Here is a 19,202-nt window from a genome sequence, read left to right as displayed (position 1 = left end):
AAAGAAATCCTCTTTACTATGATTTAAGTTGTGTCAGGAAGAATTTATACTCTTCAATATTTGTAAAAGTTTCTCTTTACGATTCTTTTTTCGTGAGAAACTCCATTTGTCTCTAATGAAATTAATTCAGAGGTCAAAAGACAAGGAAATACTAACCTGGTGCATTCGTGCTAGTTAACTGGTTAGTGGTTTCAAATATAGGCAACTAAGAATGATTTAGATGATTTAGATGATATTTGGAACTTAGGTGTTTCTAACTTGAAGGATGGAACTTTTTGTACAACTGATGATGGAAACAAAGGGTATGAACTATGGATGTTTGAGCCTTTGAAGAACAAAAAAAGGAGATAATGTATTTTCTTCATTTTAACAAATCAATTATTTATGTTATTTCCATAGCCTTTTCACTTATTATGGTTGGATAACGGAGTAAAGATTTGTTTACAATTTGTTTGTTTACGGACATGGAAAAACAATCAAGTGTATGTTAAAGGTCGACCAATTCTAAACACAATCATATACAAGCAATCTTAACTTTGGTAGAAAAATGGAACTGCAATCATTGCTTTGGCTTATACTGACATTTATATGCGTCGTATGGATAATTTCAAGACCGGCCTCATATAACGTCTTCAAATCATGCGGGTTTCTGAGTGCATTCTTTGCATCTCTTATTGAAGATGTAGAAACGACTGTTTACTTAAAGCTTTCTTCTTTGGAAGAAGCCATTAACTGTTTTGAAGAACATAATCAACCATCACCCGTAAGTGTTATGCTAGAGGGGAACCTTTTTCTACTTCATCAAAGGATTAATCAAATGAAAAAACAAGTTTCGCTGGACTTTCAGAAGTACAACTTACGTTCTCGATTATATTCGGGAATTTGCTACCTACTTGAGTATAAACGTTTCAAATATTCTTTCAAAAGATTAGCAAAAAAAACTACCAATAAAACGGGATGCAGTTGTAAATTATCCCAATGCAAATTGAATCGATTAATGGCTGCAAATACGACATACAACCGAAGCCTTCAGAAAGGGTTCAAAAAGATTCGGAGCTTTTTAAGTGAATATGCCATAAAATATCTCATTATCCTAGTTTTCCTACGAGCAATAATTTTCATCATCCACAAATTCTCGTTACATGCTGAAAGCCCTAATTTCGTGAAATTGAAGCTTACTGAAACATGGAGCAAGAACGTTTTGTTTCTCGTATTCTTTATTTTTTGCTTACAATGGGATTCAATATTTAAGCTTCCTTTCAGATTTGCTGCTTCTCCCAACATTTATGAGTTTATGGCAGACACGATGATCAAATGCAAATACCCTTCTAAAAAAACTGGCCAGCTTGAGCAGCAAAATTATATCGAAAATTTAGACTTAGAAAAAAGAAAAGAAAACATCAAAGTGTTTTTGGATAGTTTATCCGAAATCAGATCAAAGGAAGAAGTAAAAAAGGACTTTACGTTTGAAAAAGTATCCTTTAGAAAATACCTATTGGACAATGAAAGTTATATTTAAACAATTAAATTAATCCCACATTAATACTTACAATATTTCCCTTCAAACTTTTGTTGTTCTAGTTGATAATGAAGTTACTTACATTGATTTCATAATTTATTCGACAGTTTAGCCCTCCTTCTTGATTTATTACTAATATTCGTAAATAATGAATTATAACCATATAATCAAAAACCTTAGGGTGATCTAAATTGTCAGAGTTTGTTTACGCTTTCGTTTGTTTCATTGATTGTTTACATCTTTTGTTTACATAGTACAACCTTATAAAAATGGGTATGTAAGACTTTAAGACATCGTCTGCAAATACTTGATCGCAATTCATAATGGAATTAAGTAGATACGAAAAAGATACGATTATTTGTCTGAAGTTTTTACAGCTGTTCTTTCGATTGAAAAATGTGTTTAACATCTTTTTCGCTATGTCATTTCCTGTACCATTTCACAGTCAAAGTCAATCTAAAATTGAACTTATAAAAAAAATGAATGCAGTTTCACCTCTTCACGAAATTAACGAGCAGCTGAATTTCTGGATCAAAGAATTGGAAACAAATGGGTTAGTTCATTTTGGATGGACCAAAGCAAAGGACATGTTTGAGTTTTCCATGTCTTCTATAAATTTCCTAATACTATTCTCACAAAAGCCAATATTTCAAAGTTATTCAATCCATCAGGAAGTACTCAGGGAACAGTTGCTCCATGAACTGGAGAGCTGCAAGAAAACATTCTTTAAAATAAAAAGAGAAGCAAATTCGTTCTTTTGTTTGCAACTTACTTTTTCAAGCTTCATGTTTAACCAGATTCAATACTTTCAGGAGACATGCCAGAACATTATACCCAGTTTCCAGACCTTTTTTTGCAATGTATGCACTTCTCTTGTGTCATACTTTGGAAAAAAGGAGTATCCCAAGTTTCAAATGAATAATTTAACCCTCCAGTTATACAAAAACATTAAACCGGTGGACGTAATCTCTAAAGAACCTTCCCAAAAAGCAGTTGATAAACAGGTACCTGAAATTTTAAAAGAGAAATTTTCTAAAGAAAATGATTCTCCCTCTGAAGACAAAAAATTTGAGGAACAGGAAACGTCTTCACAGTCATTTTCGGGGTCTGCTACTGAAAGCAGTAGCAACGACTTAACGGATGCTTCCAACAGCGAATCCTCACTTTCTTCTATTACATGCAGTGATTTTGCTGAGCCATTCAAGACTATTAATGAAAAAGTAATTCAGGAACAGCCCAATCGTACCTACGATTATGAGTTGGATAAAGATGATCCATCGAAATTTCAGCTCGGGAAAGAAGTTCTTGAATTTGAAAGATATAATATCGAACTACTCCAATTTCAAATTGCTATTGGAAGTTTACAGACGGTTCATTATGAATTCCAAGATACTTTAAAAAAAATGCAACTCTTAGACTCAACGGAAGGTACGGATTGCAAAACGAACTATCCATCGTTTACTTACCAGCACTGAGCACCTAAAAACTTAGATGTAATTGTAAGCTTTATGAAACTGTTTGCTTATGAATAAATATCTTAATTTAATGTTTATATAGATTCTGGTAGTCCAAGATTCATAATTCTCCTTTACGATTTCTGTTGCAAATAAGAGAAGATAATTCGTGTCTAGGTAATAACAACATAATAGTTTATTTGTATATATAAACGGATCTTAGAGAAGCTTGACACTATTACAAGTAAAGACGAGCGCTCTATCATTGGCTAGTAACATTCTGCCTCCAGTTTAGTAGCAGCAGGCGAATATACTGACTCTTAAAGAGTTGATTAGACCAACTTTTCCTTTACAAAAAAATCTATTGGGTTAGTACAATGAATGGTGCTTTAACTTACGTTGAAGATGAGATAACTGCCAAGCACTAGTTACTAATAGTATGACGATCTGAACGAAAGTCCATTTAACAACTCGAGAGTTTGCATGCTCACTGGAATCGCGAAATGCCATTTCACGGTTACGTTGCTTGAGTTGTTCTTTATAAACGCTTTCCAATCGTGAATTTAGTGCTTCCACACGATCAGCAACATCTAAATTGTCAGCTTTCAGAGTGCCATTTGTCACTTACTTTTTGCTTCGTCTTCTGATGATGCTATTAGATTATATTTATCATCAGAACCAATATCAACATGTAGCCTAGTCTTTGTAGAAGAAAACCATCCACCATCACTATCGGATATATAACAAATGCGGTGTGTACCTTCGTTCTGAGGAGTAAAACGAAGCTTGTCTTTATTCATTAAGGACTTCTGATAAGTAATGTGATTGTTCGCGAATGTTTCCTTCATAACGTTAGTAAACTGCATTTCATTCTTTATATCATACATCAACTTGAACACGGATTTTAGTTTTCTCATTAGGAACCCATTTCTTCAACTCTTCATTCCACTGTTCAGGCTGTATAGAACCGGTAACCATTCTTCCTTTGCTCATGTCTTTCAAGAAACATTTCGGTTTAGAACCATCAAAGTAAAAATAAACAGCATTTGATGTATAGAACAAAGCAAATAAAAAGGTAAAAGCGGTTAACAACCTCATTGTTCACTTAACTGTTGTCGATTCTTTGCAACCGTGTATGGGTTGTTAGTAGGTTGTCAAGGGTACAGTAAACAAGTTTACTCTTCCACAATGTTAAGCATCTCTTTCTTTTGAAAAATCATGGTTTACTCTTTTTTTTAATCTTTTATGTTAAAATAAAAAACTTATATTTTCTTACGTTTGTATAAATTAGGGACGTCGTAAAATGCTCCACAATCAGTCTTACCTTGGTCAACATACAAACCATTTGTAACTCGAAGTAAATCAAAAATTAATATCCTTCAATCAATTATAAAAGCTTATACCTAAAATCCATTTTTTTTCCTATGAAATGCCACTGTACCTATTAAATCCAAAAATTCTTCAATTTTTTATAATTATTCAACTTCCTGGGAAGCAGATGACCATCTCTTCGCAAGTCGTTGGTACTTTTGACGGTCACGGTCAGAAACACTAGGTCTTATATTTTTAAAGGCAAGATCGAAATCGGCCATTGTTACGCGAATGGGTGCATTTGCAGTATGTTGAGTCATCTCCGGTTCGTTTGAAGCAATGTCTTGGAAAACCGCTGAACGAAGAGCCGTTACCGCTGCTTCACGGACCAACGCAGCTAAATCGGCACCAGAAAAACTACTGCATCTTTCATCACGACCAATTAATTCTAAGTTGATGTCCGAATCTAAAGGCGTGGTTTTGGTTATGGTTTTCAAAATTTCCACTCTTTCATGTGCATCAGGAAGATCAACTAACAGTGTTTTATCCAAACGTCCAGGTCTTAACATAGCTGCATCAATAATATCAGGTCTGTTTGTAGCTGCAATGACATAAACAGAGGCACGGTCGTTTAATCCATCGAGTTCGGTTAACAATGTGTTTACTACTCTAGATGATGCTTCAGATAAGGAGTCATCACGTTTGGGGACCATAGCGTCTAATTCATCAAAGAAAATTACACAAGGAGAAGAAGCACGAGCTCTAGCAAATACTTGACGAACTGCCCTTTCAGATTCTCCAACGTACTGTTAAAAATTAGTATGATATTGTACATATAAGAACGTACCTTGTTTAAAAGTTCAGGTCCTCTGATTGAAATGAAATTTGCCTTACTCTCATTTGCGACAGCCTTTGCTAATAGTGTTTTACCGCACCCTGGTGGACCCCATAACAATACACCACATGGTGCTGTGATACCCACGCTTTTATACAGTTCTGGTCTTTTTATAGGTTGAACAATGGCCATCTGCAATTCTACACGTATGGACTTCAAAGCACCCACTTCAGACCAGGTTATATCAGGCACAGTAGCAAATCCTTCACGCTTCGATGATGGTTGCACCTTTGAAAGAGCTTCTACAAAATCATGAGGTCCTATGGCCAATGGTTCCAATTCTTCTGGAGTCAAAGGATCTGGATGGGTATTTAAATATCTTTGAATCACAGACATGTGCATATCTTCATTATTATCATCAGCAGAATCCATGTCTAAAGTTATTTCCTCTTGATCAGTCTGCATAGCATTGGGGTCTTCAGCGTCTTTTTTTAAAGCAGTCAGTTCATTAAAAATTCGCTTAATTGCTATAACACCAGCTGCAGATGTTAATGCTTTAAGATCAGCACCCACGTAACCGGGAGTCTGTTTAGCCAACTGGCGAAAGTCGAAGTTACCACTTAAACGCAGGCCTTTTGCCATTGTACGCAAAATTCTAAACATCGTTAGATAAATTTCCAAGCTTACAATACTAACCTCTCTCTCGACTCTTCATTTGGGACAGTTAAGCAAATTTCCCTATCGAACCGACCAGCCCGTCTTAAAGCACTATCAAGAGAGTCGGGACGATTGGTAGCACCTATCACCAATACAGGCTTTCCTCCAGTATTTTCAAAAGATAGCTCTGATGTCGCATTAATAATAGTTTTCGAGGAAATATAACGTACCATCCAAGCAAGTCAAAAATTGAGCAACAATTCTTCGTTCCATTTCTCGTTGAGCACTTTCTCTCTTTGGTGTAACTGCATCAATTTCATCAATAAACATTAGACAAGGAGCCAAGAGCTTCGCTTCTTCAAACACATCTCTAACCTTTTTCTCAGATTCACCGGACATTCCAGAAACAATAGAGGGAGCAGAAATCGAAAGAAAGGGTACTCCAAGCTCCTAAAACCATGTTAGAGAAAAATATGAGTTAAAATGATACATACAGCGGCAAGAGCATTGGCGAGCATGGTTTTACCGCAACCAGGTGGACCATGTAACAAAACACCTCTAAAAACTGTTAGAAATAAGTTTATAGGAATATTTAACTAACCTTGGAGGTTGAATGCCAGTATGTTGGTAAACTTCCGGGTGTTTAATTGGCATTGCAACCGTTTCAAGTAATTCGGTTATACATTCATCAAGACCACCAACATCTTTTAAAGAAATACCAGTCGGTGGATCCCTTGAAGTTTCGGTGCCTTTTTCTTAAGTTAGCTGAAAGGTAACTGAGCAAGGCAAGAGACATACTTTTGAGTCGTTTAGCACTGCTTGAAGTCTTCGATCGTCGATCTTTTCTCTTTGTATTTTCTTGATTACTTGATTTTTTATCTTCATCAGTAGTAGGGTTTGATGTATTCCAAAGACTAGTGATGCTCTTGTTCACAACATTCGTGTCCTTTATAGATGATTAGTAACTGCATGAAAGCGCCATTAACAAACCTTTACTTCCATCAACCTTGATGAATTCGAATCCTCAGGATCACTTTCCACGAGAACAGCGTCTTGATCTGCGGCAGAGGATTCATCGTCTTCTGCCTTCATTATGTCCAAGACCTTCTCTACAGTTTTTTCTAAGACAGGACGTTTTAACCTTCTTAAAGTTAGGTCTCTTTCTTGAACGAATTGTACTGCACGTCTCGTCGATATAGGCCATTCCTCAATATCTGTATGGCAAGTTGGGTCACGAATAGAACACAAACGATCGTATATTTTGCGTTCTAAATCACGACTAAGGCTACCACCATATCTCCCCATTTTTTCTAATTCAATTTTCAGGAGAATTGAAGAGAATAAACCAGACTGCAAAGAATTTTCCTTGACCTGCAGTGGACGCAAGTTGTTATACTCACCACCACGAACACCAACTCAGGTCGATTCAGCTAAGCGTAAACCATTTGGTTGGATTAACGTTTGGAAATAAAACTGTAGGTTAAAATATATTAAGTATGAAATTTATTTAATTGCTATTGTAGAGGATGGTTTTGTAATAGCAACCTCTTGCTCGCCGGCATTGTCTTTATAATGCTAAACATGCTTATGCATTTACTAAAGTATGTGTTTAACCCCTGTAGATTAGACTATCCAATGTACAATCTATGTCTAAGATTGAGCGGTAATACATATTATACCAATATAGCAAGATCTTATTATATGATATTTGGTTAATGCGAAATTTTTCAACATTTACACTGATAATGACAATTTAAAAATTACAAAAGAACCCTTATATTTTTATTTTTGCATACTTGTTAAAGGGAACCTTTTCGACACAACGACTTACGCGCATAATGGACTAAAAAGAATTTATTTCATGTAATGTTTGTATCATGCTCCAAGGCAGATCATTATCGTCAACAAAATTGTAAATCATCATCTTAATTATTTTTAAAAGCATACCGTCATAATATAGATACATTATTCATTTCCAAATCCAACTGTATTTTCTATAGCCAAGCTCAACTTACCTTCAAGTTTGGCTTTTGTTGGATATTCGGGTAAATCAAGCCTGTTGAAACATGTATGCGCAACAGGAAGCTGATCTGGTGATCCAGCTTTCTCAATAGTAAATTTACGAGGGCCATCACTTCCCTGTAAATCTCTAAAACCATTAACGGGAATCCTAGATGTTCCAGTCACAAACTGTAACAACATTGAACGTTCTTCGTTCTTCCAGTTTGAAATAATTTCCCAAAACCACTTAACAACTTGGTCTGATGAAGAATAAGTTCGATACTCAGTATGACTCTTCCAGTCACCGATATCAACATCTGATATACCACCAATTAACAACTCTAACTCGCGTTCATCAAATACACTAACTAAATCAGGAGGCACCAGTTCCACAAAACCTGCATAGAAGGCGTTAAATTGATTTTCCACACGTCTGGATATTCTCCACTCAGTTACTAAATCGACATATTCTTTTTTATTCTCTTCGGTGACTTCAATATTTTCACCATTAGGCTTCAGTTCAATTGTCCTTACTTCTCCAAAATGATCTTCCTCAGCAGAAAAAGTAAGATCAAGAATACCCGTAATATCGTTTTCCAATACCCATTTCAAGCTACGATAGAAATCAGCATCAATACTTTCCATGTCAGCAAGTGTAACCTTTTTCTGTAAAAGCTTTTTGTAGAGACTAACGACAAAGAAGGCGTCAAGGAATCGTCGATGAAAAATAGCCAAACCAATAACTCTACCGATAAACCGAAAATAGTTAAGATGCTCGGGATTAATTCCTGAATGAGGATTTATTTGAAGCGTGTAGTTGTCAACGGCAGAATATTCAAACAAGCAATAAATAGGATCAAACATTTTGTGTGACAATAAAAAGAAAAACTCCCTAGACAATCCACCATAATCAAGACCGTCTTCACCCTCAAACCGAATCATGAGTCTTTTCTTAAGATCTTGAGCAGAATTGCGCATAATTTCCGCATAAGAGTCTTCAAATATATGATCTCTTCTAACTTTGATATTACATTGCCCAGGAAGAGGTCGCATGCCCATCTGAGAACGGAAATAAATAAGTTTTCTTCTGAAATCACACTTGTATTTAGGTACATTTTGATCCAGAGCTGATGGTAACCGCGGATCATCCCATGTGGTGGTTTTTGTATTATGGTCAACGAAGTACACTCGAGCGGAATTAGTGAGACGCATTTCCCATCCACTTGGAAGAGGACCTAAATGGGAGAGCGACTGAGGTTGCATTAAGGAACCCAAACCAGGTGAAGGATGTCCAGTGGGGCGAAGGAGTTGATTTCTGGGATCCACCCACGTAGTCGTACGCGTGTTGTGATCCACAAAATAAGGTCGACCGGTGTTAGTAAAACGTTGTTCCCAACCAGCAGGCAAATCATTACTGGAAACGTTAATTGTAGATGAGTCATCTGGAAGAGACCGATTTTGATGTTGCAAACGATGTGATTCGGTGTTCATAGATGCTTGACTACCAGAATTCATGGACGGACGATTCCAAGTCGTTGTACGGTTATTGTGATCAACGTAGTATGTTCGACCTAAAGAATCGGCACGGCGCTCCCAACCGGGAGGTAGGCGACCGTATTGGTCTTCAAAGGATGATAAAATACTGCTACCATTTGCATCCGTTTGACTCCTTGACGCAGAAGCATTGTTACTTGTAGTATTTTGAGAAGCTGAAGCAGCAGCAACGTTTGATGCTGAAGATCCTTGTGTACTCGATTGCGTCGAAGCAGCATTTGAAGTTCTTAAGGTACTGTTTGTTCCTGCATTTGTACCATTGGCGACAGCACCTCTCGTCTTCGAAGGTCCAAGTTTCATGACAAGATTCCCAACGACTGAAAGACTGCTAGTGCTTGACCGTTTTAAAGGTCGGGTGAACGTCGATTCCCGAGAAGATCGTAGGTTTGATATATCCTGAACTTGAAACGAAACAAGACCGAGAAATCCTTGATCTTTTTTCTTAAATTTTTTTTGGTCAAACAATCGTATTAAGACTCCACTGGAAGGTTTTACAACACTAAAAGCAAGTTGTTAGTAAATCTTCAATTAAAGATACTCAATGTTTGTTCCTATGATGATTGAGGACATGTCCCTGAGATACATTCTTCCTTCAAACTGCCTAACTACGATGTATTGTAAACCGAAAGACAGTATGAAGGTTTCGGAACATGTAGTAAAAATAACAATCAGAAGATAATGAATTCTTGTTAAATTAATAAGAATTATATTGTTATTCCTTTTTTCTCAGGCGCAATTGTTCATTTTACATAACCGATTACTTACATATCAAATCCTTCATTCCAATACGGATTCGTAGACTTCTTTACTACTCTCGTCGTATGTGTTTGTTCTCCATCTACTGTAAGGATAGCAAAAGGATCCGGTTGACGAAACAAATCTCTCTTGGCTAGGCCTTCAGCGGCCATGATGGAAAATCGGATCCTTTTTGTTCCTTGTTCCATACTCCTATTCTATCGTACTTAATCCACTTTTAAGCAAAGGAAAAAGAAACTAAAGGTTTAGTAAAACCTCACAACACCTTCAATTGTGAGTAGAAAGGTAATGGCTAAAGGTAAGAGCGAGTATGAATAAGTGTGGAGCCGGATAGCGAAGCCTCTTTACAATTTCTAATATAGGTAGGCTCAAATTTCAAAGGAAAGCAGATGAAGTAAGCTGAGAGAATTACAAAAAAAAAAAAACTGCAAATTTTTAATCTATTAAAATCAGCTGTTGTATGGCAATGCGACTTTTACATCAAAAAAAAGGGAACAAAATGCCGTGCACTAGCCCTTTCCGTGTCGCTTAATTAAATTGTAAACAGAAAAAATTTTTGCAAAATTAAAATGGTTTTAGCCGCGCGTAGCAAACTTAGTGAAACCGAACAAAATGAAATAAAAATGAAAACGAAAACAAAAACAAAATAAAAAAAACCTGATTAAATTAATTTATAAAAATTCAAAAAATTTCTACTCATTTTTACTTCTTTATGCTTGCTTAGCATGCATGTCTCATTAGTTAATTCAGTAATGACACCTTTGCTGCATCATTGGTATTTCAGCTTAGTAAAATAAAATCTGCAAGCCTGGATTGATTCATTATATAATAAATCATCAGTCATGATTACAATAGTCTGCAATTGATTGAAATTTTCAATTATTTCAAATAGCGAAACGTTTCAATACAATATTCTGGCGTTGTTGTCATGGTTGCATCTACTCTAAAAATCATTCAATTCCTTGACAAGCGTCTTATTTGCATCCGTTGTTAACTACGATATAAAGACATGCTAGATAGCCGTTTGTGTACAATAATAGATACATGTATGTATGATTTCTATAGTTGGTGACTCGTTCATATGTTGTAGGGTACACAATATTAGTACTCATTCCTTCTTCTAAAGTGCTGTCGTACACAACCCTGTAACGTATCGTATATAACGTATAAATACAACTTGTCTTGTTTAACCGAAAATAAGTCGTCAATCCAAGCCTTTTTCATTCGAGGACTAACTTCACTTCGTTCAGTATCTTGCAGTAACGAAAGCCGTCCATAAAAAATTGATGTTCATAATGGGATATAGTTGACATGTTAAAATGTATCTTTGAAATGAGAATCTAGAATATAATTTCTGGAAAAGACTGAAAGACTTTTGCTATCGATTATTTTTTTTTTTTTTTTTTTTTTTTTTTTTTTCACGAAGACAAAAAAGGTTCTAGATAATATTCCTAGTACGGGGCGAACCCACGGGCTCTTCCTCTATAGCCTCCACGTCCACGACCACGTCCTCGGCCTCTACCACGTCCACGGGCCATTCCGGGTATGTTCGTGCGTTTTGGGGTCACCTATGAATTTGTTAGCAAACGTCTCTATAGAACCTCTACATCTCCTTATTTAGTATCATACCTTTAAGGGACGCTCATGTAGCATCGATCCATTTAATAATAAAGCGTTGGGTATTAAGCTTGGCTCAGAAAATTCAACATAGGCAAAACTAAAGTAGCTAGTTAGAATATTGACGAACCTTTCCTTCTTAGCACTCGCTTACCCCTTTGGGTGTCCTGTAAACTTATCACAGAGAATTGTGACACGATTTATAGAGCCGCAGCTACCAAAATGACTTTGTAGTTCTTCGGGGGTAACACTATAATCGACATTTCCAACGTACACACTTTGAGCGTCAATGGATTCACGATCGTTTCGCAATGCTTCACTTTCGTTATCAAGTTGTTCTTGCATAGCTCGAAGCTTCGCTGCTTCAGCTTCCATTTCAGCAACACGCTCTTTCATCTCACGAAGTTCCTGAAGATTAGTCAACTACGTATCCAACACTGAACTTACCTTTTCCTGAGTATCCATGGCATCTTGTTCACTCATTTTTATAAATATCTTCAAGCAAGTTTGACAAAGGAGAGACTGTTTTGTATGTAAGTCTAATCAACAAGTTTCTTTCGAGTGTTTTGTCGAACCCAACATACGTCTCTATATCCACATAACGCAGTGTAACAAGTAGTTTAAAATAATTAAAGGAGACGTTGGTAATTTGTCACTGTCATAACCCTTATACGATATTACTAATATTCTTATACAAGAATACTATTGTATTATTAAATACCCTATTTTAAAAGATACATAACCGAAAACACATATTTATAGGAGTCTAAAATTAGAAAGGTGTCATTCTAACTATTTTTCTTTTCGTTTTTTCTTTATATATATAAATACATCTAGTTGAGAGAATAAATCTTCACATTGGGAAAATTGACTGATCTAACTAGTTATAGTCAACATAGGATATGTAATCAATCAGATATCTGGAAGCTGTTAATATTCATTCTGGTAGTATGAAATCCACCAATTCTATTCACAATTCTTCAAAACAATACAACATCTTTCCACTGGTTTGTTTATTTTCACAAAGAGTGAAAGTCCATCTTTGACAAAATGTATAAAGACTATTTATGTATTACGATAGCGACTTTTTACAGTCAATAGAGCAGAAAAGCAATCATTTCTTTTATGTGATTGATTTCTTCAATTGAATTACTATTACTGAAGAGGGACTTTGCCAGTTAGCCAAGGTTGAGTTGTTTACAGTGAGTCTTGTAGTCAAACAGCGGCATGGAAGGATACAACAACCCAAATATAGAGATAATTTAAAATTTCAGTTAGATTATTAGTTCCTACTTCCTGATCTTTTCTGGGAGGTCTATGTCGAGGAGTGACTTTTTCGTAATGATATTTAGGATATAGATTGATGAAAATCCATTGATTACGATAGAAACAAATGAGCATATATACTTTAATCCATGTAAATGTGAACAAAGTCATAGCAAGGATTCAATATTACCATACTCGTACTTTTTGAATCAGCTCCATAAGATAGACTACCAAGTCACCATTTTTTTCATCGGATAAGTCCCAAGGAACATGGAGACCTAAACATAATTTAGGTACTTTCGAATTACCCGTATTGTGTATTTGTTGCTTTGCTAGTAGCGAACCAACTTGACTAGCAAGCAACTGACCCCACTGTGCCTTAAAATCATCTCTATCACCAAGAATGGTTCTCACACCTATTTCTGGTAAGGAAGACATGTCTTCGTTAAGCACTAAAGGTGAAACGACACTTCTTTCATAAGTTACCATGAACTGCAATGAGGATTTCTGTTAGCATAACTCAATCATTACTTTTTTTTAATTTAAAAAAAAAAAGGGTAATAACCAAAAATTCACTTAAGAAATAAAACTTGGAAGGATTGCTTCTCTTAAACTGGCTATGATATTTCAACTCCCCACATATTTCTGGCTTACAACCCTTTTTCTTTGAGCAAAAAAAAAAAAAAAAAACACAGTTATCAAACTAGTTTATAGGGTCTTTTAAGGAATTTTTGAAGGCGAACGACTTAGAACCCTTGTATTTCATTGTTTCCTTACCATTTGGCCTATCTTTCCAGTCATTGTCACTATAAGAGTGTTTTGATCACCAAACTTCATTGCAAGACAGTTGAGCTGGATCCCTTGATAAATTCCACTTTCCTGTTTAGTTAATGGAAACATGTTTGCATTACTACGGTTTAAAAATCCAAAAGTCGGTCTACCCACGTTAACTTCAGGTCGTGGTACGTGGAGCATGAAAAATTCGAATCTGAAATACTTTTCCCTTTCAAGTCGCCTGCAGTCAAATGTTTATAATCTAAGCAACGGAATTTCTAATACTAATCATAATTTGTTTTGGCATCCAAAGAATCTTAAACCGGCACTTTTTTCTAGAACGAATGACCTACTTTTCAAATATAACTTGCACCAAGGAGTTGCTTTCTTCCATACATCTCGTGTTTCTTCTGTTTCTGAATTGTCTCCCCGCAGAAGAGTTCCCGATATTTCTGAATTCTCTCCAAATAGCAAACGTATTCCATCTCTCTTTGCTTTTTTTTGTGTTGTGTGGGCTGCATGTGCCTTTTATGCCATTCATTATGGTAAACAAAACTCCAATGTTACACAAATTGTAATGTATCGAGTACAACATTCTAATGAAGCATTGATACTTCTAGGCGATAATATCCAATTTAGATACCCATTCCCTTGGATTAAAGGTAAACTTCATAAACGATATGGTATAATAGATATATCCTTTGAAGTAACCGGCTCTCAAAACTTGGGTGTTGTTCATTACAAGAGTCAACGCTTTGGCCCTATACCTCATTGGGTTGAGTTGGAATGCTCTTTGACTTCTAATGGAAAGACAATTCCTCTTGGCTCTTTAGACCATGATAATCAATGGTGATGAATTGTCTAGTTCCCCTATACTTTTGATCGCGTCGTCTACCGGTAAAATTATGCTAATATAACACGGAAACTAGATCGGTGAAATCCATTTAAATTAGGACAATGAAAAAGTTATTTATTACCAAATTTAATTGCATGATATTCAATTCTTCCTTTTCTTTTCAATCCAAATAGTCGCACTGCAACTCGTTGTTAGACTTTACATTGTATTGAAAGTGCTAAGCTAGATAGATGTACAATGTACCTCATTACTCACATACCTTCTGTATAACATCAGCATTTATACGTATTGTTTATTAAAAACGAGATTGCTATTTCAAATATTTAGTTGTTTAACAGTCATTCGAGCTTGCTATTTTACTAGTCAACTTCATCTATTGAAGGCATAGTAATTTACCATAATTATGAATTCAGAAGCCAGTGCTCCTAGATTACCGACTAGGCCTCCTCATAGACATGAACAAGCTAAAGCTACCTTGAAAGAAGCCTTTCCTGATACAGATGTACGTACTTTATAGAATGGCTACATACATTCCAGCAATTTCTGATATGTTTACTAACAGCTTCAAAGGATGCGATCATTAGAGCAGTTTTAGCAGCGAGTGGATTTCATATTGAGCCAGCTTTTAATGCTTTACTAGGTATGTGAATTTAAATTAGTCATAGTCTCGACTTTTCTTCGGTTGGTTGTTATTCTATGTATTCTGATTTAGCCAAGTTTATTCCAGGTCTAGCATTGTCTAACGTTTGTAGGACTGAATGATCCTAGTGTAGCAGATGAATTAGAACAATTACACTTGAGTTCAGCCCATCCCCAGACGCTATCGAGAGAATCCGCTCAAAAGCAATCAGAAGAAGATGAACTATGTGCTAGGAGACTAGCCAAGCGATATCAGAAGTATCCTGCATCAAACCGTGATCGTAATTCAAATCGTAAACCAATGACGGATAGAAGAGCAATGCCAAGAAGTGAAAACAGGATGTACTCCTATGATAAAGACAATGAAGACTATTCATTTCTTGAAAATGATTTTCCTGTTCTGAAAGATAATTTTGTTCGTGGATTTCAGTCAATTAAGCAGCGAAGCATGGCATGGATGGACAAAGTTGCTTCCAAACTCGAAGGAAGTGACGAATACGAAGATGATATAAATGAACCTCCGGTTTATAATAAACCATTCCAGAATTCAGCCTCTACTGCTACCGATTTGGAATCTGCATACGAGGATATTCCTCCACCCACGCCTGCACGGAGAAGCGTAAGACCAGATTCTAAAATATCCCTTCCTCCCTATGAAGCTGATCCACACATGTTGAATGAAAAAGATTTTGAGCGCCTTCAATTAGAGTCTACATCATCACCTGTAATGGGTCGTTCTTCTTTAGCGTCTACTAGAAAGTCAGTTGAATCAAGCTCTTCGGCTTTTGCTGGAGGCCAGTCATTAATTTTGGATAGTAATGGAGCTATAGAAAGTTCCAATTCTGCATTTGCATTAGATGATAGTGATTTGGAATCCACCTACGAAGAAGAGACAGGTAAAAAGAATTCCACTGCTAGTGCGAAAAAAGAGAGGGATGAAAACAGTCGACGAAAGGAAAACACTCGTGACCTTGAAAGTGTTTCTGAAGAACAATATGGTCCTGCTCCGAAGATAGAGCAGGATTCCGTAAAAAAAGATGAAAAGAAAGGTATGACGAAAAACCTTGATGCCGACGAAACTGAAGCGAAATCCAAAGATGCTTTAACTACTAGCGAAAAGACCGAAGATAATAAAGAAGAGAAGCAGCCTACGACGAAAGATATAAATGAAAATGCAAACACAACTACGAGTGCAGAGACCGAGAACGTGGAGCATGAGAAGAAAGAGGACACGTCAAATTCTAATGAGCAACCCAAGAGTAAAAATCATACAGAAGAGAAGGCTGCATCTTCTGAGAAAAAACATTGAGTCTTTTTGAGTGGATGAAAGCATATATTACAAACGAATACTGCGAACGTAAAGCACTATGTACGATTGAACGGGAGGTTATTTCTGACATAAGTGTACCATCTTGCTGCCATTCTTTTGTTATTTTTTGACTTTTAATTATCCTTAGTAATTAGATGCTATACAGAGAAGGACATCCGTTTAAATTTTTACAAAAATGTCAAAAACATTTTTTTAAAATCCATACAGCTTTGTAGGTGTTCCACACAAGCGTAATAAATTTTTTGTAAATAAATCATATTCATATACCAAATATAAACTATCTTTAAGTATTAATACAAATGTACGTAGCATTCGGTCATCACGAGCCATGGCACGAAGCGACGACTTCACGATGGTTTTTAGCTATGCTGTCGGTCCATCCGACATTATCTACACCGACTCCAAATATGGAAAAGGACTGCACCCATTGAATAATCTCTCTTTATGAACAGTAGACAATTCAGAAGCATGCAACTCCTTCGACGTCGGTCATGTTATAAATTGTGAGATAGGGAAAAAGAAGCATATTCTTCATACTATATACAACTATTGGAAAGCAGTCACGTAAGAATAAAACTGTTTTAGGATACAGTGTTGCGATTCAGTAATAAACAATTCAGACTTTTGCTTAGTATGGCTCATAAATCTGGTTTGTAGATACTTTGATACGGAATATTCGGGCATCTGATAATATACTAATTTTGCGAAATTTATCTCTTGTTTATTCATCTCGTAAATACTTAAGATTTGGATATTTTCTACTGACAGAGCATGCTAAACGACGAGGAATACACTGAAGGAATTAGATAAAGGATAAGTGTAATAATGAAAGAAAAAAGAAAAGAAAAGAAACTCGAATAAATGAAACATAAATATAAAAAGATCATGCATGTTGAAGGAATCATAAAGATTTTATCGTTGGATCTCACTAGTGACTTCCAATGTTCGTAAGATTTTTGCATCGATTCCAACAAGTCGTATCAGATCTGTTTAGATCTATCAGATCAAACTTCACCACCAAAACCAAAATATACTATAAACACTAAGGTTTATTTGGTTTGGTTCTAGTTACAGAGGTTGATTTTGAGTGATTTGTTATATAAACTTGGTAGTTTCGTTATTCTTTTTCGAAACGAAAACTGAAACTGAACGCGGATAGCGATTTTCATTGTAGATTTTTGGGATGGAGAAGCACGAAACAATGACAGAAACCGATGTTTCATCTTCAGACTTGGACAAATCAAAAGCACCTACAGTCAAGATTTCAAAGCAATGGGTCGTACCACCTCGACCCAAGCCGGGCCGCAAGCCCGCTTTAAATGCGCAAGGAAAAAGAAAGATTCCCATCAAGCCTAAACCCGTTGCGTCTGAGACGGTAGGTACAACAGAACAGACGCAGTTTCATGTGCGCGAGGAACAGTACCAGGAATTGATTGGGGAACTTCAACGAAAGAACAATCTGCTATTGGAGCAACTAGAAGCAATGCATAAGCAAATGAGAAATGTATGTCTTGAACGAAACGTTACACCTCCATTGAGTGTGGAGTTGTCGAGTGAATCCAATAACTCAGAATCCCCCAAAATCCAAAATGCTGAACTACAACGTCACAATTGTCCTGTTCAACCTCCATGTTCCAAGAACGCCATTTATACAGAGGTGCCGATCGAGTTGGATCCTCATGTTTTCTTGGGAGACTCGTCCAAGCGAGTCCGCTTGGCAAACAGACATGGTGGGCATGTGTCGACCAAGACGGTACCCTTGAAAGTGGGGCGTGTTGGCAACGAAATAAATTTCACCCCAGAAAACCCAAAGATTACTGAGCGGATTCGGGAGAAAGGTATTTGTAACGGGGTGGATGGATGTCTGTACTCGTCCGAATCCATGAATAAGAAACGGGCTCGAGAATCCGATGAAACCAAGATCTATGCACAATTACTTATTGATCTTCATAACTCTGCCCAGGATGCTCCCACAGTGCATGCTGGTCCTTCGATTGATTTTCTTCAATCGAGATCTGCTCAAAAGCCAAAGCCACCCATCCTGGAGCCTAGTTTAGACCTGAATTCTGTTGTTCCAAGAATTTCCGCATAACGAAAACGAAACGCTTATTTTTGATGACAGTACATTTGTGAATGAAAGAATATAATCAATCGCTTCATCCGCTTCTTTGAAATCGGTGCTTTTTTATAGATTAGGCAGCATCCAACTTGCACCGAATTGTTACAACCAAATCTAAAATCTCCACATTTGTCTTTTTTTTTTTATATTTTCTCTTTTTATTTTGTTCTTTTCATTATTATATAATTAAATGCTATTGTTTTTCTATTATTTTCAAAATTATACATAAATACATATCTATTTCCATATTCATCCTCGTTTGCTGTACTAATCACATTCACGATTTATTCCTTTTGTTCTCATCTCTTCTCTTTCTACTTCCAAGTACTTTACACTTGTTCACTCTTCATATAGGATATAATACAGCTAGTGAACAAGTCGGTTGTATGGTGTAATGGCTAGCACATGAGATTTTGATTCTCGAGACCTGGGTTCGATTCCCAGTACGACCTACAATAAAAATTTTTATAGATTTAAACTAAATTGTGTTTCGTTTTATATTTATTTTCAAATT

General features: G+C 36.2%; 10 protein-coding genes and 1 non-coding gene across 11 annotated transcripts; 6 read left to right on the top strand and 5 right to left on the bottom strand.

Moving 5' to 3' along the window:
• The first annotated feature begins 20 nt into the window (after positions 1-20).
• On the top strand, positions 21-1,637 carry SOCG_03632 (uncharacterized protein). Its single transcript, XM_013162120.1, has one exon. It carries the CDS (start codon positions 548-550, stop codon positions 1,517-1,519), a length of 972 nt encoding a protein of 323 aa, XP_013017574.1. The 5' UTR covers positions 21-547; the 3' UTR covers positions 1,520-1,637.
• Positions 1,638-1,758: 121 nt separating this feature from the next.
• SOCG_03631 (uncharacterized protein) lies at positions 1,759-3,058 on the top strand. The gene has a single exon (XM_013162119.1). The coding sequence runs from the start codon at positions 1,843-1,845 to the stop codon at positions 2,992-2,994; it is 1,152 nt and encodes a 383-aa protein (XP_013017573.1). The 5' UTR covers positions 1,759-1,842; the 3' UTR covers positions 2,995-3,058.
• Positions 1,832-4,159, bottom strand: SOCG_03630 (COPII vesicle coat component Erp5/Erp6). Its single transcript, XM_013162118.1, has 4 exons — positions 3,859-4,159; positions 3,602-3,815; positions 3,372-3,563; positions 1,832-3,334 (listed from the first exon to the last, which is right to left on the bottom strand). Exons 1-4 carry the CDS (start codon positions 4,069-4,071, stop codon positions 3,306-3,308), a joined length of 648 nt encoding a protein of 215 aa, XP_013017572.1. The 5' UTR covers positions 4,072-4,159; the 3' UTR covers positions 1,832-3,305.
• Positions 4,096-7,431, bottom strand: SOCG_03629 (AAA family ATPase Rix7). The gene is made up of 8 exons (XM_013162117.1): positions 6,767-7,431; positions 6,575-6,722; positions 6,378-6,525; positions 6,271-6,334; positions 6,007-6,226; positions 5,816-5,963; positions 5,132-5,774; positions 4,096-5,090 (listed from the first exon to the last, which is right to left on the bottom strand). Exons 1-8 carry the CDS (start codon positions 7,079-7,081, stop codon positions 4,449-4,451), a joined length of 2,328 nt encoding a protein of 775 aa, XP_013017571.1. The 5' UTR covers positions 7,082-7,431; the 3' UTR covers positions 4,096-4,448.
• A 184-nt stretch (positions 7,432-7,615) lies between these two features.
• SOCG_03628 (HECT-type ubiquitin-protein ligase Pub3) lies at positions 7,616-10,408 on the bottom strand. The gene is made up of 2 exons (XM_013162116.1): positions 10,097-10,408; positions 7,616-9,830 (listed from the first exon to the last, which is right to left on the bottom strand). Exons 1-2 carry the CDS (start codon positions 10,273-10,275, stop codon positions 7,742-7,744), a joined length of 2,268 nt encoding a protein of 755 aa, XP_013017570.1. The 5' UTR covers positions 10,276-10,408; the 3' UTR covers positions 7,616-7,741.
• Positions 10,409-10,978: 570 nt separating this feature from the next.
• SOCG_03627 (poly(A) binding protein Pab2) lies at positions 10,979-12,410 on the bottom strand. Its single transcript, XM_013162115.1, has 4 exons — positions 12,152-12,410; positions 11,859-12,112; positions 11,717-11,804; positions 10,979-11,655 (listed from the first exon to the last, which is right to left on the bottom strand). Exons 1-4 carry the CDS (start codon positions 12,185-12,187, stop codon positions 11,539-11,541), a joined length of 495 nt encoding a protein of 164 aa, XP_013017569.1. The 5' UTR covers positions 12,188-12,410; the 3' UTR covers positions 10,979-11,538.
• Positions 12,411-12,830: 420 nt separating this feature from the next.
• Positions 12,831-13,921, bottom strand: SOCG_03626 (uncharacterized protein). Its single transcript, XM_013162114.1, has 2 exons — positions 13,748-13,921; positions 12,831-13,462 (listed from the first exon to the last, which is right to left on the bottom strand). Exons 1-2 carry the CDS (start codon positions 13,868-13,870, stop codon positions 13,157-13,159), a joined length of 429 nt encoding a protein of 142 aa, XP_013017568.1. The 5' UTR covers positions 13,871-13,921; the 3' UTR covers positions 12,831-13,156.
• SOCG_03625 (inner membrane protein) lies at positions 13,869-14,597 on the top strand (the record flags this gene model as incomplete). The annotated part of the gene is made up of 1 exon (XM_013162113.1): positions 13,869-14,597. The coding sequence occupies one exon, from the start codon at positions 13,869-13,871 to the stop codon at positions 14,595-14,597; it is 729 nt and encodes a 242-aa protein (XP_013017567.1).
• Positions 14,598-14,803: 206 nt separating this feature from the next.
• On the top strand, positions 14,804-16,775 carry SOCG_03624 (CUE domain-containing protein). The gene is made up of 3 exons (XM_013162112.1): positions 14,804-15,102; positions 15,171-15,240; positions 15,353-16,775. The coding sequence occupies exons 1-3, from the start codon at positions 15,004-15,006 to the stop codon at positions 16,546-16,548; spliced, it is 1,365 nt and encodes a 454-aa protein (XP_013017566.1). The 5' UTR covers positions 14,804-15,003; the 3' UTR covers positions 16,549-16,775.
• Positions 16,776-17,474: 699 nt separating this feature from the next.
• Positions 17,475-18,934, top strand: SOCG_03623 (CCAAT-binding factor complex subunit Php4). Its single transcript, XM_013162111.1, has one exon. It carries the CDS (start codon positions 17,753-17,755, stop codon positions 18,659-18,661), a length of 909 nt encoding a protein of 302 aa, XP_013017565.1. The 5' UTR covers positions 17,475-17,752; the 3' UTR covers positions 18,662-18,934.
• A 134-nt stretch (positions 18,935-19,068) lies between these two features.
• Positions 19,069-19,140, top strand: SOCG_16172. Its single transcript has one exon. It is a non-coding gene; the product is annotated as a tRNA-Gln (tRNA).
• The last annotated feature ends 62 nt before the right edge of the window (positions 19,141-19,202 follow it).

Source organism: Schizosaccharomyces octosporus (assembly GCF_000150505.1).
Source record: "Schizosaccharomyces octosporus yFS286 unplaced genomic scaffold supercont6.1, whole genome shotgun sequence".
Taxonomy (NCBI): Eukaryota; Fungi; Ascomycota; class Schizosaccharomycetes; order Schizosaccharomycetales; family Schizosaccharomycetaceae; genus Schizosaccharomyces; species Schizosaccharomyces octosporus.
This window is presented reverse-complemented; position numbering and strand designations above follow the sequence as displayed.

What these genes read in the sequence shown, in the direction of transcription:
- SOCG_03632 (XM_013162120.1), top strand. Translation starts at nt 548, where the DNA reads ATGGAACTGCAATCATTGCTTTGGCTTATACTGACATTTATATGCGTC.
- SOCG_03631 (XM_013162119.1), top strand. Translation starts at nt 1,843, where the DNA reads ATGGAATTAAGTAGATACGAAAAAGATACGATTATTTGTCTGAAGTTT.
- SOCG_03630 (XM_013162118.1), bottom strand. Translation starts at nt 4,071, where the DNA reads ATGAGGTTGTTAACCGCTTTTACCTTTTTATTTGCTTTGTTCTATACA. An exon ending in AAATCCGTGTTCAAGTTGAT is followed by an intron (nt 3,816 to 3,858) that starts GTATGATATAAA and finishes AACGTTATGAAG; the next exon opens with GAAACATTCGCGAACAATCA. An exon ending in GCAGTTATCTCATCTTCAAC is followed by an intron (nt 3,335 to 3,371) that starts GTAAGTTAAAGC and finishes CTAACCCAATAG; the next exon opens with ATTTTTTTGTAAAGGAAAAG.
- SOCG_03629 (XM_013162117.1), bottom strand. Translation starts at nt 7,081, where the DNA reads ATGGGGAGATATGGTGGTAGCCTTAGTCGTGATTTAGAACGCAAAATA. An exon ending in TCGCCAATGCTCTTGCCGCT is followed by an intron (nt 6,227 to 6,270) that starts GTATGTATCATT and finishes ACATGGTTTTAG; the next exon opens with GAGCTTGGAGTACCCTTTCT. An exon ending in ATTTTTGACTTGCTTGGATG is followed by an intron (nt 5,964 to 6,006) that starts GTACGTTATATT and finishes ATGCGACATCAG; the next exon opens with AGCTATCTTTTGAAAATACT.
- SOCG_03628 (XM_013162116.1), bottom strand. Translation starts at nt 10,275, where the DNA reads ATGGAACAAGGAACAAAAAGGATCCGATTTTCCATCATGGCCGCTGAA. An exon ending in TGGAATGAAGGATTTGATAT is followed by an intron (nt 9,831 to 10,096) that starts GTAAGTAATCGG and finishes ACTTGCTTTTAG; the next exon opens with TGTTGTAAAACCTTCCAGTG.
- SOCG_03627 (XM_013162115.1), bottom strand. Translation starts at nt 12,187, where the DNA reads ATGAGTGAACAAGATGCCATGGATACTCAGGAAAAG. An exon ending in CCATGGATACTCAGGAAAAG is followed by an intron (nt 12,113 to 12,151) that starts GTAAGTTCAGTG and finishes ACTAATCTTCAG; the next exon opens with GAACTTCGTGAGATGAAAGA. An exon ending in TTTACAGGACACCCAAAGGG is followed by an intron (nt 11,805 to 11,858) that starts GTAAGCGAGTGC and finishes TAGCTACTTTAG; the next exon opens with TTTTGCCTATGTTGAATTTT.
- SOCG_03626 (XM_013162114.1), bottom strand. Translation starts at nt 13,870, where the DNA reads ATGTTTCCATTAACTAAACAGGAAAGTGGAATTTATCAAGGGATCCAG. An exon ending in CTGGAAAGATAGGCCAAATG is followed by an intron (nt 13,463 to 13,747) that starts GTAAGGAAACAA and finishes TCCTCATTGCAG; the next exon opens with TTCATGGTAACTTATGAAAG.
- SOCG_03624 (XM_013162112.1), top strand. Translation starts at nt 15,004, where the DNA reads ATGAATTCAGAAGCCAGTGCTCCTAGATTACCGACTAGGCCTCCTCAT. An exon ending in AAGCCTTTCCTGATACAGAT is followed by an intron (nt 15,103 to 15,170) that starts GTACGTACTTTA and finishes ACAGCTTCAAAG; the next exon opens with GATGCGATCATTAGAGCAGT. An exon ending in AGCTTTTAATGCTTTACTAG is followed by an intron (nt 15,241 to 15,352) that starts GTATGTGAATTT and finishes TAACGTTTGTAG; the next exon opens with GACTGAATGATCCTAGTGTA.
- SOCG_03623 (XM_013162111.1), top strand. Translation starts at nt 17,753, where the DNA reads ATGGAGAAGCACGAAACAATGACAGAAACCGATGTTTCATCTTCAGAC.